This window comes from Petromyzon marinus, chromosome 40 (assembly GCF_048934315.1).
Source record: "Petromyzon marinus isolate PM22_M1 ecotype Great Lakes invasive population chromosome 40, UKy_Petmar_22M1.pri1.0, whole genome shotgun sequence".
Lineage (NCBI taxonomy): Eukaryota > Metazoa > Chordata > Hyperoartia > Petromyzontiformes > Petromyzontidae > Petromyzon > Petromyzon marinus.
The window spans coordinates 8,242,605-8,258,273 of record NC_133706.1 but is presented as its reverse complement, the minus strand read 5'-3'; the positions used below and the strand labels follow the sequence as shown (position 1 = coordinate 8,258,273).

Sequence of the window (15,669 nt, the reverse complement as noted above, 5' to 3'; positions counted from 1 at the left end):
TGATTAAAATAAAAGTTACAAGAAATATAATTTCTGAAAGTCACGCACATGATATATTTAATTAACATTGCAACCTTAAAAAGGAGCTCACATTTTAAGAACAGCTGTACAAATAATTATTTTACAAAATTTACAGCACATTATAGTAGACATTTGCCCGACGCATCAAGAAAAATGGGCTTGAGGCGGCCATGGCAAGAAAGGATGATGGGCTTATTGATAAGGGGAGGAGGACCAATGCAGTGATGAGATCAGCGCATGTGCAGTAAATGCATAAACATTTGGGATTTCTGGGAGGCCTTTGTCCAGTGAGGATAGAAAATGGCTGATGACAAGGTACAAAATTGAGAAAAATATTTCTAAGGAATGTGTAACAAAACTTGTCAGCATTTCCCCCCCCCCCCAATTGCAACAGAACGTAAACAATATATGCAACATGAATTTCATGCCAGGATGATATCACCAATCTTCCATACATTCTGCAGTCAATTTGAGCGAGAAATGAAGAAACAGAACGCAAACAAAATGTGGCCAAGATCTCACGGGTTTCAACTTTAACTGCACAAAGTGCTCGATTCAAAAGTGCTTAAAAAAATGCATGTCTGCCTTACTTTTGCATAAATAATTAAAACAAAGATTCTACAGCAATGTCTTACAAGACAGGGTGGATAGCCAAGATGCAGAAAGCTTGCGATGGGTGTGGTCGCATGGGTCAGGATGATGGTTCAAGGTGGAAAAGGTGGGGGGGATTGGGGCCAGTTGGGGAATTTTCTAAATGTCAACCAACAAGGCATGTTCCAATGTAAAATGTCCCCTCTGGAAGGTCATTCAATAAATAGGGCAGCGGGCTTGCTGCTGGCACTTGCATTTTTACACATTTATGCAGACTCTTAAAAATGGGCTTCACCATTGCCCTTTGCGCTTACTTTAATTGCGGTTTAAACTCAACTGGGTGGAAAAATTATAGGCTTCATTCTTACGTATGTGTACATTACCCTCACCTTTATATTAACTCAATCCGCTCTCAGGTTCCACGCATTTTATAAAATGTACGTAAAGGAATTTCATGGCTGGCTCTACTACAGGTGGACAGCAACGGCGCAGTAATTTACCACATGGATCCAAAACATAAAAACACGATTAACCAGCAAAAAGAGAAGACCATAGAGTTTGAGAGATAATTTGGATAGGCCATTTTTCAAAACAGTAGGAATGGTGGAATATTTGGGATGGAGAAATGTTTGTGTGATAAGAAGTCGAGTGTTTACCAGACACGTTGATAGAGCTGGTTGCTAGCTGCAGTAATGTATTTGGAATTGTAGCATTTGGAGCCAAGCCACTCACAAATGCCCTCAGCACATTTTCCTTCACTGGTGGGCTGTCGTTCACAAATATTGCTTCAGCATCAACGTTGACTGAACCGGGCCTGTGGAGAAAGCAAAATCAAGTAGATTGAGGTTTGATTTGTTGCCCACATTAAAACCCATGGTAGCTCCGTGGCAGTGGCTCTCGCAATTGGTAACTTCAGTCAAAATCTTGGTTGGCAGTGAAATCTGATGTTGTAAAGCTTTCGAGGAAAGATTTTCTTTAAAAAAAAAAATCGGATAACCGATTCTGATTTATATTACAAATGAGAATAGCCCCTAAAGGCTTCAGTACAAAATTCAAATAATCCCATCATACAGTTGAGCATTACGGTTAATTAAATATGAACCCCAACCCTAAATGCATCTCCACAGCAATAAAATAAGATTGTACACTAGCCTATGACTTTTCCAGACAAAAGCATTATCCACCAAAATTTGCTTGCATAAGCGCTAACATTTGACCTTCGGTGGCTCATCAGCAGAAGTTTTCCATCATTCTTCATGTGTTGGCTAAAGCCGAAGTAGTTTATATGGAATGCTCTTGCTAATAAACACCTGGCAAGCCAGCCTCTGGACATTTTTTCTTCTTAAATATGGCTCAACTTTTGCATGGACAACATAAGTGAAAAAAATTGCAACAAGTCTACGAAACAAAAAAATCTTACCAGAAGCGAAAGACAAGGGTCCTGCTGAATTTTGATCCGTACTTTTGTCTGAAAATTTGATCAAGCTAAACACACAAAAAGACAAAATATGACAGTGTCATAGTTATAATTTTCGAATTATTTGGCAGTAGTCTAAACAAGTTCAGGTAAAATTAAACCATTGAGAAAACACGTTTTTTTGGGTTTGATCGTGTAAATATGTCATACAACCACCTTCACCCGACAGCCAATTCGTAAGGCTGTCTCCATCGCCTTCAACATTTGCCTGATGCTGGTTGTAATTTACAGCAAAACCACTCAATTGCAAATGTTGTGAGTTTGGTCTCTAACACAGTGTGCTGAAGTAGTAACTAATTGGCACATTTTGTTTGTGTGAAAAACTTATTGGCTGCATTAAGTGGAGGTGGCTGTATGACAGATCTACATTTATGCAACCCAGTTCAAAAAATCTTTATCATAAATAAAATGTAAGTACCGGTGTGTTTGGCATGATGTGCATTGTTTTAGGCCACGTGCTGGGAGCTCCTTCAGGAACTAAACCCAATTTAGTTGAACCGAATTCGGTTCTTCCAATTTCCAAGCATGTGGAGCAGACAACTTCTGACATCCTGAACATGTGGTATAACCACAAAACAGGGAGCTATGGCACACGCGTGCAAAGCTACGTAGTATAAACGGTCAAAAGTGTTTTTCTTATGGTTTACCTGTTGCACAATGTTGTTTTCAAGGGTTTTGTAAGCTGGACTTGTGTTGTTGTCCAGATCGGGTGAAAAGACTTGATTGACAATCTTAAAAAACACAGAGTATGCTACGTTTGGCCCGGCGGTTGGAGTTGATGTTTTTACTGTGGTCGCTGTGCTTGTACTATTTGTTGGCGGAGCGGCCGTGGCGTTCGTTGGCGGAGTGGCCGTGACGTTGGCCGTGGCGTTCGTTGGCGGAGTGGCCGTGACGTTGGCCGTGGCGTTCGTTGGCGGAGCTGCTGTGGCGTTGGCCGAGGGAACGGCCGTGGCGTTGGCCGTGGCGTTCGTTGGCGGAGCGGCCGTGGCGTTGGCAGTGGCGTTCGTTGGCGGAGCGGCTGTGGCGTTGGCCGAGGGAGCGGCCGTGGCGTTGGCCGTGACGTTCGTTGGCAGAGCGGCTGTGGCGTTGGCCGAGGGAGCGGCCGTGGCGTTGGCCGTGACGTTCGCCGAGGGAACGGCCGTGGCGTTCGCTGTGGCGTTCGCCGAGGGAACGGCCGTGGCGTTCGCTGTGGCGTTCGCCGAGGGAACGGCCGTGGCGTTCGCTGTGGCGTTCGCCGAGGGAACGGCCGTGGCGTTCGCTGTGGCGTTCGCCAAGGGAACGGCCGTGGCGTTCGCTGTGGCGTTCGCCGAGGGAACGGCCGTGGCGTTCGCTGTGGCGTTCGCCGAGGGAACGGCCGTGGCGTTCGCTGTGGCGTTCGCCGAGGGAACGGCCGTGGCGTTCACCGTGGCGTTCGCCGAGGGAACGGCCGTGGCGTTGGCCGTGGCGTTCGCCAAGGGAACGGCCGTGGCGTTCACCGTGGCGTTCGCCAAGGGAACGGCCGTGGCGTTCGCTGTGGCGTTCGCCAAGGGAACGGCCGTGGCGTTCGCTGTGGCGTTCGCCAAGGGAACGGCCGTGGCGTTGGCCGTGGCGTTCGCCGAGGGAACGGCCGTGGCGTTCACCGTGGCGTTCGCCAAGGGAACGGCCGTGGCGTTCACCGTGGCGTTCGCCAAGGGAACGGCCGTGGCGTTCGCTGTGGCGTTCGCCGAGGGAACGGCCGTGGCGTTCGCCAAGGGAACGGCCGTGGCGTTGGCCGTGGCGTTCGCCAAGGGAACGGCCGTGGCGTTCGCTGTGGCGTTCGCCAAGGGAACGGCCGTGGCGTTCACTGTGGCGTTCGCCAAGGGAACGGCCGTGGCGTTCGCCGAGGGAACGGCCGTGGCGTTCGCTGTGGCGTTCGCCAAGGGAACGGCCGTGGCGTTCGCTGTGGCGTTCGCCAAGGGAACGGCCGTGGCGTTCGCCGTGGCGTTCGCCAAGGGAACGGCCGTGGCGTTCGCCAAGGGAACGGCCGTGGCGTTCACCGTGGCGTTCGCCAAGGGAACGGCCGTGGCGTTCGCTGTGGCGTTCGCCAAGGGAACGGCCGTGGCGTTCACTGTGGCGTTCGCCAAGGGAACGGCCGTGGCGTTGGCCGTGGCGTTCGCCAAGGGAACGGCCGTGGCGTTGGCCGTGGCGTTCGCCGAGGGAACGGCCGTGGCGTTTACTGTGGCATTCGCCAAGGGAACGGCCGTGGCGTTCACCGTGGCGTTCGCCAAGGGAACGGCCGTGGCGTTGGCCGTGGCGTTGGCCGAGGGAACGGCCGTGGCGTTGGCCGTGGCGTTCGCCAAGGGAACGGCCGTGGCGTTCACCGTGGCGTTCGCCAAGGGAACGGCCGTGGCGTTGGCCGTGGCGTTCGCCGAGGGAACGGCCGTGGCGTTCACTGTGGCGTTCGCCAAGGGAACGGCCGTGGCGTTCGCTGTGGCGTTCGCCGAGGGAACGGCCGTGGCGTTCGCTGTGGCGTTCGCCGAGGGAACGGCCGTGGCGTTCGCTGTGGCGTTCGCCGAGGGAACGGCCGTGGCGTTGGCCGTGGCGTTCGCCAAGGGAACGGCCGTGGCGTTCACCGTGGCGTTCGCCAAGGGAACGGCCGTGGCGTTGGCCGTGGCGTTCGCCGAGGGAACGGCCGTGGCGTTCACTGTGGCGTTCGCCAAGGGAACGGCCGTGGCGTTCGCTGTGGCGTTCGCCGAGGGAACGGCCGTGGCGTTCGCTGTGGCGTTCGCCGAGGGAACGGCCGTGGCGTTCGCTGTGGCGTTCGCCGAGGGAACGGCCGTGGCGTTGGCCGTGGCGTTCGCCGAGGGAACGGCCGTGGCGTTCACTGTGGCGTTCGCCAAGGGAACGGCCGTGGCGTTCGCTGTGGCGTTCGCCGAGGGAACGGCCGTGGCATTCGCTGTGGCGTTCGCCGAGGGAACGGCCGTGGCGTTCACTGTGGCGTTCGCCAAGGGAACGGCCGTGGCGTTCGCTGTGGCGTTCGCCGAGGGAACGGCCGTGGCATTCGCTGTGGCGTTCGCCGAGGGAACGGCCGTGGCGTTGGCCGTGGCGTTCGCCGAGGGAACGGCAGTGGCGTTGGCCAACGGAGTGGCCGTGGCGTTGGCCGTGGCGTTGGCCAACGGAGTGGCCGTGGCGTTGGCCAACGGAGTGGCTGTGGCGTTCACCATTGCTACAGTGGTAGACGCAGTTGTTGCTGGAAAAAGAACAGAACACAAAACATTAATGATAAAAAAAACATTTACTTTACATGCAAAATCATTTATATAGACACACACACACACACACACGTATGTATGTATGTATTTATACCACACGCACTTTGTATTAAAGTATTTTAACTCTTGCAAGCAGATTACTTTGGTCGACAGTTTGCAGGAGTACATTAATGCAGTGACAGCACGATTAAAATTTTAATAAGAGTCCACGCATTTTTTTTGGGTTTACTGGGTAAGGTTGCAAGAACGTGGCAAGAGAGACAATGGGAGCTAATTCCAAAGGTCAAGCAGTGTGCAGGAAGAAGCGGAGTAGTGTTTTGACCTGCAACATGGTGGTCTAACACAATATGGAGGCAAAAAGTCTGGTAGAGCAAGACTTCCTCGACACGTGTGAAGGAAACGGTGAGGGAAGTCCACGGGAACGGAAAACTATGTTAGAAGCGATGCAAGACTGATGAGAGACCCAGAGTAAAATTAAGCACACCCTGAATAACAATCAAAGACCCCCGAAACATGGGCATTCACAACCAGGTGGGAGCTGCAAGGCTTGGCGAGGGACTTACGTGTGGCGCTGTTGACACTGATGTTTGTGGGATCGAGCTGCAGGCCATTGGGAAGGCTTGCGCTGGCGACCAGCTCGTTCAAAACCGTCTGTGCGAGTGGTGCGGCGTCCACAAACGTGGCATTCGACTCGACTAGCACAGAGCCAGGGCTAGAACAGGGAAAATAAAAATGTGAAAACTCAAAAATGGTAGCCTCTGCTTCACAGAATCGGCATATGCAATTATGGGTTATAAAAATCGATCTGACAAATATAACCTCTGTCCTAGTTTTCCCACGATCATCCTCTTTGACATAGCCATCCCAGGAAATCTTTAAGTCCTCCCAGAATATTAGAAGTCCTAGGTTTTACCAGTTTCGTAATAATGTACCACTAAGGATAATGCATTTACACGTAGTTCTCCCCTCTGCTAGTAACTATGAGATTCTTCTCACGATATGTGTTGGTTTTTGGCAAGGGCGGCAAGGTGGAGAGATATGCCCAAACAACCGCATCATTTGACTAGTCATGGGCAATTAATATATGGAAGCAATACGATGTTGAAGATTGTATGTTTGCAATGTGTTCATGTCTTAATGATTGTGAATTACTTACTTTGAAAATAACTTCATGTGAAAGACCAGCAAACTTTCCAATCTTTGGTTAAAATATACCATTGGAATACTCCAAAACACACATTTATTTCAAGGTTGTGCCACTCTAAGAGCAGGATGGCAACTTAAGGTCAACGTACCTGAAACGGTTGATCGTGACAATTCGAAGGTTGCTGTGCAATCTATGGATTGCAGCATACATCTGCAAAACAAAGTCATTGATGTGTCAGTATTGTTCTTAGCGACTCATCGCTGCCTCAACTTGCCTGGGTTGGTGGATTATCGGTTGTGTGTTGCATCTCCCCCGGTTGCATGGAAACACATACCAGGCAGCCCTCCGTTTGGTGCTGAACAATGCAACTTATATAGCATTGGATTGTTCAGTCTACAATTACAAATAGCAAACACTTGGGTTTTGGCGAGAGCCAGAGGAACACTATGAAAGCTGGAGAGGCGTCCTATTTTGCAAATAGGTTATTATTGGTTAGTTTATAGATAGGATCAACGAAGATGTTTACCACCCAATTCATCACATATGAGGAGTCCTACTGTACTCCAACTATATTTAATCTCCGTTACTTTTGGGCTACAGTCTCAGTGCCGAGCCTACCGTTTCGGTGCTATTTTGTATTTAAAGATTTCGTTGTCAGTATAATCAGTTACATTGCTGAAGCGAGAAAAATCGTAGACTCAAATTATTTTTTGGTCACACATGTCGCGAGCATCTCTTCACAGTATACACCCACAACACGGAGGTGGATCTGTTTCTGTAACAGGGCACCTCAACACTGCATTAACCGGATGTGGCAATGGCACTTTAACTCTGCTCACCCCTTGCTGAACTTCACTGGAGAGGTTTTTGTATGCGGTGCTGTTGACGTAATTTAAGTCGTTGACAAATTGCCTGTTGATGATGCGGAGATTAATTGCCTGGGAGACGTAGGGTGACACAAGACCTGAAATTGCAAAAAAATATGCACAGATTATCTAGGTGTTTTGCATATTATTCCATTCATCCAGCATTGTATGCCATTTATGATATAGCTTATATACCAATTATACACAACTAGGAAACAGTGCAATATGCATATCTTAGGTCAATTAAATGCAATGAAATAAAGATATGAATGGCAGCAGAATAGAGTATGTTGTAAAACTAAATTCTATGATGAAAAGCAGCATACCAATGTGCCCAAAGAATGTGGTTTTCAATCAATGCACATTGCCAGCTATGATTCATGGATCAAAAACATGGGCAATGACAATACTGAAAACCTGAAAAGAAAACAAAAGCAGTGTGGAATGAAATTGAGACAGAAAGAACAGATGGCTTAAGGAAGACGAATTGAACACGTCACCGACATAAGATAAGCAAGTGGGCCTAGGTAGACAGTCAGAAAAGGTGGCAGATGGACAAGACTGTTGAAGGAAATTGCAGCCAAAAAAGGAGTCGGCGCAACGGAGAGGAGACAACCACTGAAGAGATGGATTATTTATTAATGAGATCAGCTTCTATGCAAAAGGTCAGATAAATTGTCACGCTGTCAGACCACAAGGCACGGCAATGGCATGGAGAGGCCTTCATCCAATAATGGGCAGATATGGCTGACGATGACGATGGCGACAAAGGCACAAAGAACTTGAAAAGTGAAGCTGCTCACCGTCGACAGAGAGTGTCTGTGCATCCACTGTAAGACCAGACCCGCCAAAGGTTTGCATTGGGAATGCGATATCACTTTCAACGAGGGAGCGAAGTTCTGTGGCGTTAATGACAATGTCGGAACTGAAGATAATGTTGGTCAAAGACTGCACTGCTGGTGGGATGTCACTGGAAAGACAAAAAGTAAAGTTATATTTTAACAGCTCAAAGTGGTTTGGGATGTCACACATTTTTTTGCCGATATGCAGAGTCTGGAATTTATTTTCCTGGCCATCCACACTGCTGAGATCATCGTCTCGTCCAATCCAGGTTAAAAACACTTCTATTCAGTATAGGACCAAATGTCCCATTCTCTGCTGAAGGTGCGGCCCTACAAGTGCTTGGTCACACCACTGCTAGCAGAAGAAATGGGAGCAATACCATCTAGGAGGGTATTTTGGACTACTCTTCCAGACTGGCCAGATGGTCTTGCAAGCAGTGGGAGCGGTAAAATATTGTTGCACCCATTTATACTGTGGGGGGGGGGGGGGGGAGGATTTAAAATTTGCACCATCATTTTAACTGCCGTTCTGAGAGAATTAATCAGTGACGTCTGGACTGCAAGTCCAGTGTTTAACCATTACACCATTGTAGTAATTCCTACTCTAAAACTATCAGCAAACCACCCCCGCTCCCCCGCCATTTAATTTTCTCCAGATGTGCTAGTTTTATTTTACAGCATATGGAGATAAGTTCACAATTACAAGCTTCATAAAAACAAAATTGTAATGGTTCGTTTGAGATGTATGGCATTGCGTAAACCCCAGTTGGGCCACCCACTCTGGTATACAAGAAGCCCCACCCACAGGTGTTGACAATTAGTATACCATTTCTTTACAATGTGGTAGGACCGTTTCTACGAGTACGAGCAGCTAACCACCCAGTAGGTATTAAAGCACATCACACAAGCCAACCTGAATGTTGTGTCCAGTAACAGTGGGTTGTTAGGCCCATACTTGTTAAGAAGAACATTTTTCAGCTGCAACAAAAAAAGACAAATTAGTGGGCATTTTACACTCCACAGTACAAACTCCGATTGCTGCAATGGACACAGCAATGTATACTGCACTCTCCAGATTACAATGTACGTTTTAGGTGTGAAGCAACTCAACCTAAATAATAATATTTACCTACGTGACTTTACCGAATAGAACCAAAGAGTATGGATCCTTGCAGTTACGAAAGCTTTAAATCTAGAACTACTTGATTCTGTCTGGGAAATCATTCTGAAACCTCATCAGTGGGCTTATCATTGTCTTCAAAAATATTTCAGAATATATATTTTTTAACAACCCTTTTAAATGAAGACAAATCAACTTTACGAATCTTACAGTATCCTTGCTTCGCAACTCCTGGGACAGGTCTCGTACTTTTTTTTCTCAAATCTCAGATGCTAAAAAAGCCTTGAATCCGATTAGTACTTGATGGGAGAATGCATGAGAATCTCAGGTGTAGGATTATGCTGCAAGGTGACTAGCGGATGATGGTAGAGGTATCCGTGGATTTATAAAAGTGATCCAGTCATTAAAAAAAATATGCATAAAACAGAATTTTGTAAATCGGAATGGCTTTTCCCATTCATTTAAAACTTCAAATTATGGGTGTTATGGACAGTCATTCCTATTCCCAACCTAAAAACACCGATTACTTTCCCTATACAATAATATAAAGTACATAAATAATAATACGATCGAAAAACAATTAATAAAAAAATAACCTTTTCAGTAAACTCAAAAGATCTGCACATTGGAATTAATGGAAAATTGATGGAGGAATTACTGTTGCACTGTCGGGATACCGTGACACCAGTCTGACAGACGGACAACGGTGCCTCCCAGGTGCTTGTATAATTTAAAATGGCGCATACCATGTGAAAATTCGTTTGCTCGGAAATTCGATTTCGTTCGTTGAAAAGTAACCGGAATTTGTTAAGGGCACAAACGCAAAATGCTATAAAGTGAACGTTCGTAAATCAAGGGATGCCTGTACAACAATGCTCAAATTCATGTAGAGCTTGAGCGTTAGCCCTCTCCCACCACCCCACATGGTGGGTTGTTCTGGAGTTGGCCAAACATAATACAGGACCCTCATCTAAAAAGGATCAATGAGTGGAGGCACGCAGACAAATAAATGCATTATATAATGTTCAGTAGATCACCAACCTCTCCCGCATATTTGCTATTCAGGTCGCTGTATTCAGCGGTTGATCTGGTAGCCAGACTGGCCACAAACGGGGTGTTGATCGTCATCACCAATGGGACCACATTGTAGGGCTTGGTACCTGAAGAAGAGATACGGGGAGAAGACACAGATTATAATTATTACATCTACTTTGAGCACGAGTTTTCTGCTAATCAATCCTATTTGCGATTAATTTAAAGCAAGATCCTACAGATACGCGAGCTTGATAGTTATCCTTGTGTAGCGACAAGATATCAACAGCAGCTTGGAGTTGCCAAGTACATTTAGTTAGGTTTGGTTGTTGGTGTCCAATCCTCTCCACAAATGCCTTTGCACAACCGCAGGCAAAACAATTCTGGCACTATGTAGCCATGCGACTGGCTGTGTGTTCTACTGCTGGAGAAATAAAAGTCTTTACCATCGATGGCTATGGACGACTCTGCAACGTAGACACCAGTGCTAGCCAATTGAGAGTTGGTGTCAATCTTGACACGCAGAAGGTTGAAGACGTCTACAGGCGGGATGACGCTCGTGGTGTTGAATGATGCTATGGAGGTCACGCCGACCACACCGGACGCGTCCCTGCAAGAGAAATCCGTTTCATATTCAGGATCAATTGCCACAGAAATTTAAACATTTAAAGAATGGATTTGCTGATATATCTCTATACAGGCAGACCTCAGCGTGACCCTACAAGAATGCAGTTTCATTATAGTTGCTCTTTGTCCTGAGATAAAATGCACTTAAAAAAATTATTAAAAGGGCTTAGGAGTGGGAACATAGCAGCACCGGCCAAGGAAGGCACCCACCCCCATCATTTGCTCAGCCTATGAGCGACGTAAGCAGAGCCAACCAGAATCCCACCCACCGTGATTAAATTATCACAATTCATGGTTACGATAACTTAATTACTTTTATCCTCAATGTTTTTTTACAGCGTGTTTAGCCAGGTGGAACTCAAAGAGACCAGGATAGTCTCAGGCTCCACTTTAAAATAATCACCACTGAAATTTTGGACCAAGGGCATCACTAAGACCCATATTGGGAGTGCAGCTGCTCAAACCTTGTTTGCCCTTCATTATACATTGTAGTACAGTAGAATGTACTCCTTAGTAAATTATTGTTATTATAATAAATTATTATCTTTAGTTATAAAATGCTTACCGTGTATTATTAGGAGCTCTATTCACGATATCCCAATGGAGGCCCTCATATTGCTCAGACAAAATAAAAAAATGCGGTCGAAAACGCATCCCTATACATTACAAAAATGGTACGAGGATCCCTTTAAGCAACAATTCGATCTGCGCACACTTCTCCAGGAATGCACCTTGAACGTTAAGAGGTCTGCCTGTGAATATATACAAATACTTAAAATGCACTTATTTTAATTATTATTTACCAAGTTACATTTCAGATCAAGGAATATAAAAAAAACTTACAAAAATGTGGTCACCACTGAAACTGGTTGCTTTGAATAACTGTTGAACATATTCTGCACCTGTTGGGGAAAAGGCATTTAGATTGACAGAATTTCAGTCGTCAACTCCATTTTTTGCAATACATTCTGGATTTACAAAACATAAAATGTAACCACATCAAAACGATTTACAAAATATTGGGAACATGCCCATCTCGAAAGCGTAAAAGAGGGTAAAATAGCACAAAGCCAGAAAGAGAATGAAAAATGACATTGTGGTGAAATAATGAAGAAGTTTTGTGGAGAGACTGTCGTATGCAGAGGAGAAGAAGACCGTCTTGATACAGGACTAGAATTGGGGCAGGTGCCCAGGAAGTGCAGATGGCCAGAGGCAGAGTCCTCCCATCGAGTGAAAGTTGACTTGGAAAATTTGTATATAGGCCTCAATTATTGCAGCGGAGTACGTGAATGAGAAGCGCGAAATGAGGGAATGGAATTATGCATTCCCAGAAGGCTGAGCTGTGCAAAGATGAACGTACTATTTTGTGGACAGACAGATATAAAAGCAGGTAGTACAATTATTTATTTTGTTACTTATATTCTCCACAACGACACATGTTATTTTGACAGGGGAGATGAAGAGTGAGATGAGTGGGGAATGGTGGCTGGGACAAGCCCAAAGAGTATCTCGAAACAGGCCACTGTGATCTTGGTCGCTTGTGTGCAACTGAATTAGGAGCCAAATTATGGATTCGGGTCAATGTAGTATCGTTTTCAGACATAGGAGGCAGGCCTGTTGGTGGACATTCGATTTTTGGGGGAAGGCCAAAAAAGGCTTATTGTTCTGCATGTAACAAAGCACACTGGTTGCCTCAAGAAAGTACTTGAGTAAGTTTTAGTGTAGTGCGTTTGTGGGTGCTTTCACCTCTTGTGTGATCGGAGTGGCGAGGGCAGCGTATTCAGCTGAGGTGGTGTTGCTCATGGCACTGCTGTAGACCTTGTTCAATGCGAGGAAGGCAATGTTTACTTTGAGCAGCGGCAGAGTGGCGAGCGTGACATCTGGAAGGCAAATTTTAGAAATCGGCCTTTGGCAAAAAACACAACCTATTGGCATTGTGCAATGACAAAAAATGGACTTGCACAACTCCATTTTATACCTTCATGATCTCCTTGCTCACCTTAACAAGACAGTACACAATGCACTCTTCACAAATTTGGACTGACCAGCAAGGTGAAGTATGGGCAAATAACCCCGACAGCCCACATGTCATGGGGAGCCCCATATCCAGCAGTGAAGCAGGAAAATATGCTTTGTACAATTAATTATAACAAAGCGTTGAAATTATTTCGAGGATCTACATTATTTCGTCTGAAAATGCATTCAGAATGTTTTTCAGCCATTATATATTTAGCCACGCTCATCACGTCATTTCCACAATTTATCTCTGCGATTTGATTAAACAAATTTACCATGACTGACAAATTTACCAAGACTGACAAGGTTGAAGTTGACTTTGCTACCTCAAACATTTGAGAACATTTGTCCAAAAGGCCCATTTAGTCTTTTGGGCCCATACGATAATCATTTCACATTTTGATGTCTAATAACAAGCTTGTCAATGACTTCATGCGGCCGGATGTTGCAATTTGGTTTTAAATCTTAGAATAACATTTTTACCATATTTTATATTTCATGTTTCACATGTGTGCTCACTTTGGCAAGTTCCTAGGTTAATTTTGATTATTTTATACACATGTATTTGATATATATCATTGTTTTTCTACAACCTCCAGATGTGCTATGTAAATCTAAGTTATCGTTTAATATTGTATTTATTACATATTACCCACAACCAGATTTATAAAAAAATACTTTGGGCAATGAGCAACACTGCCAATTATAGCACTTTCGTTTGCCAATAATACAATTGTCAGAAAAATGCACAAATGTCAGGATAAGATAAGGACGTCTTAACAAGGATGACAGCAGTTATCCTGTTATGTTTTGCTGCATAATATACCTCTTTTTACATGTATCATTATCAGTGTTGATTTTTTACCTGACACATTTATAGATGTGGGTTCCAGCTGCAGTGTTGAATTTGGAATTGAAGAGTTTTCCAAGGAATTCACAAATGTCCTCAGTACATTGTCCTCGTTTGGTGCGGTTTGATTGGTAAACTCTGCTACAGCATCCACGTTAACCGAACCATTACTGCAGGAACAAAATACACAGTTTGAGGTTAATTTTGATCACATAAGCAAACCGCCCAGTTTAAAAAAACATTTTAAAAATCATAAACACAATACAGTACACGCACATGTAGATGAACCATTTGGAATTGTGTTTCATGGAGATGGCCAGGTGGCTTAGAGATTAAAGTACCACGTTGGCACTGGAGAGGACCTGGGTCCAAATTTAGGTTTCAACCATCCATAATCAAGGTGGGTTCAAGTGTAGAGCTTGCTGATCTCAGCCAAGTCACCAATAAATGCAGTAAAAAAATCCGTAATTTTTAATCTAGTTTAAATTGCAGCTCTAAAAATTAAAATATCAGGTCGACTCCCATGGTGACAATCACATAGCAGCATATGGGAAAGTGTGAAAAGGCCACCAAGGATATTTTGGGAATGGTGAAACTTCTTGCAGTGGTTTACGGACACATGGTATCACGTTGCTCTTGAGATTTCGTATTATTTGTCTCATGGACATCAAAAGTGCAAAGGAAAAAAAAATCCTAAAATTTTACAGTATCGCGAATGTATTCATTTAAAATTAAATGTCAGCAATAATTAAAAAACATCGAATATGCAGCAGATTTAGCTTTTTACTTGACAAAGTGATGGTACCTTTTGTAACAATACCAGATTTCCATTAGTTATATAGCGTAAAATAAGCAATTCATACCTGAAACCATTAACTCGGGTTCTGGAGAATTTTTTTCCGTAGGCGTTCCTGAACACCACATCAAGCTAAGGGAAAGGATTAACATGTCAATGCAATTCATGGTTACTTCATCCAGTATATAGAAAAAATAATAATTGTAATTTGTCAAATCCACGAGTTTACATTTGGTTATGCATAAAACAGGCCATGGGCCTTCAAAGTGATCAATGATGCAAAAGATGCAGGAGATACAAGTGTAATCTAAACAGATATTTAAAAAAAAACACTAATGAACGAATTAAAGATAGCAAAATGAGTCAAATGACCCCACAGTCCCCAGGTGTTGAAAGTGTTTCATTTACTTTCAATGCCGTCATATCAAAGAAATCTATCAGTGGATATGATGGGAGCAGAACGTGATTACATATAAGAATAATACACCCAACGCGGGTTTGTTGGGTGGCGAGGCCAGTAAATTGTTAAATCCTGTAGAATTCACCTTATCTGCAGTGATATCAGCGAGGAATTTTGTAGATTCTATTATCCACAATGTTACCTGCGAAGTTACTCTGCTCATCTCCAAATAAATTTTGAATCGCATGAATTTCCAAAAATGTTTACTTCTCCGTGAATAATTTGCAAACAAGCAGTAACCCCTTCCACAACATGGGATAGGAGTTTTAATGGATAATGAATGGCAGAGTACAAGGAAATAGACTAGAGGGTGTTCTACTACATGAATGTCGGGGGTAAATTAATATATATAGATTTTAAGCTCCAGCCAAATATGTCGATGCAAACATGGTCGCAATCCCGTGTGAATTTGCGCCGCTTACCTGTGGTACGATAATGTTCACAAGATCGTTGTAAGCAGGACTTTTGTTGTCATTCAGAGCAGTGTCAAATTTTTGATTGACAATTTTAAAAAAAATAGGATACACTTTGATTGGTACAGCAGTGGTAGCTGTAGATGTTGTGGTGGTCGTGCTGGACACTGTTGGTGGAGAT

The 15,669-nt window shown here is 44.7% G+C and overlaps 1 protein-coding gene across 1 annotated transcript in view; it reads right to left on the bottom strand.

Moving 5' to 3' along the window:
• The window catches only part of LOC116950815 (uncharacterized), a 32,685-nt gene that overhangs the window by 14,333 nt on the left and 2,683 nt on the right, over nucleotides 1-15,669 (bottom strand). The window contains exons 3-17 of the mRNA XM_032968902.2: nucleotides 15,498-15,655; nucleotides 14,683-14,747; nucleotides 13,835-13,989; nucleotides 12,700-12,833; nucleotides 11,797-11,855; nucleotides 10,773-10,936; nucleotides 10,336-10,454; nucleotides 9,088-9,152; nucleotides 8,136-8,302; nucleotides 7,306-7,430; nucleotides 6,615-6,676; nucleotides 5,883-6,031; nucleotides 2,737-5,297; nucleotides 2,033-2,097; nucleotides 1,269-1,426 (exon numbers count right to left, since the gene is read on the bottom strand). Of these exons, the coding sequence (XP_032824793.2) occupies nucleotides 1,269-1,426; nucleotides 2,033-2,097; nucleotides 2,737-5,297; nucleotides 5,883-6,031; nucleotides 6,615-6,676; nucleotides 7,306-7,430; nucleotides 8,136-8,302; nucleotides 9,088-9,152; nucleotides 10,336-10,454; nucleotides 10,773-10,936; nucleotides 11,797-11,855; nucleotides 12,700-12,833; nucleotides 13,835-13,989; nucleotides 14,683-14,747; nucleotides 15,498-15,655 (4,206 nt within the window). The remainder of the gene's footprint in view (nucleotides 1-1,268; nucleotides 1,427-2,032; nucleotides 2,098-2,736; nucleotides 5,298-5,882; nucleotides 6,032-6,614; nucleotides 6,677-7,305; nucleotides 7,431-8,135; nucleotides 8,303-9,087; nucleotides 9,153-10,335; nucleotides 10,455-10,772; nucleotides 10,937-11,796; nucleotides 11,856-12,699; nucleotides 12,834-13,834; nucleotides 13,990-14,682; nucleotides 14,748-15,497; nucleotides 15,656-15,669) is intronic.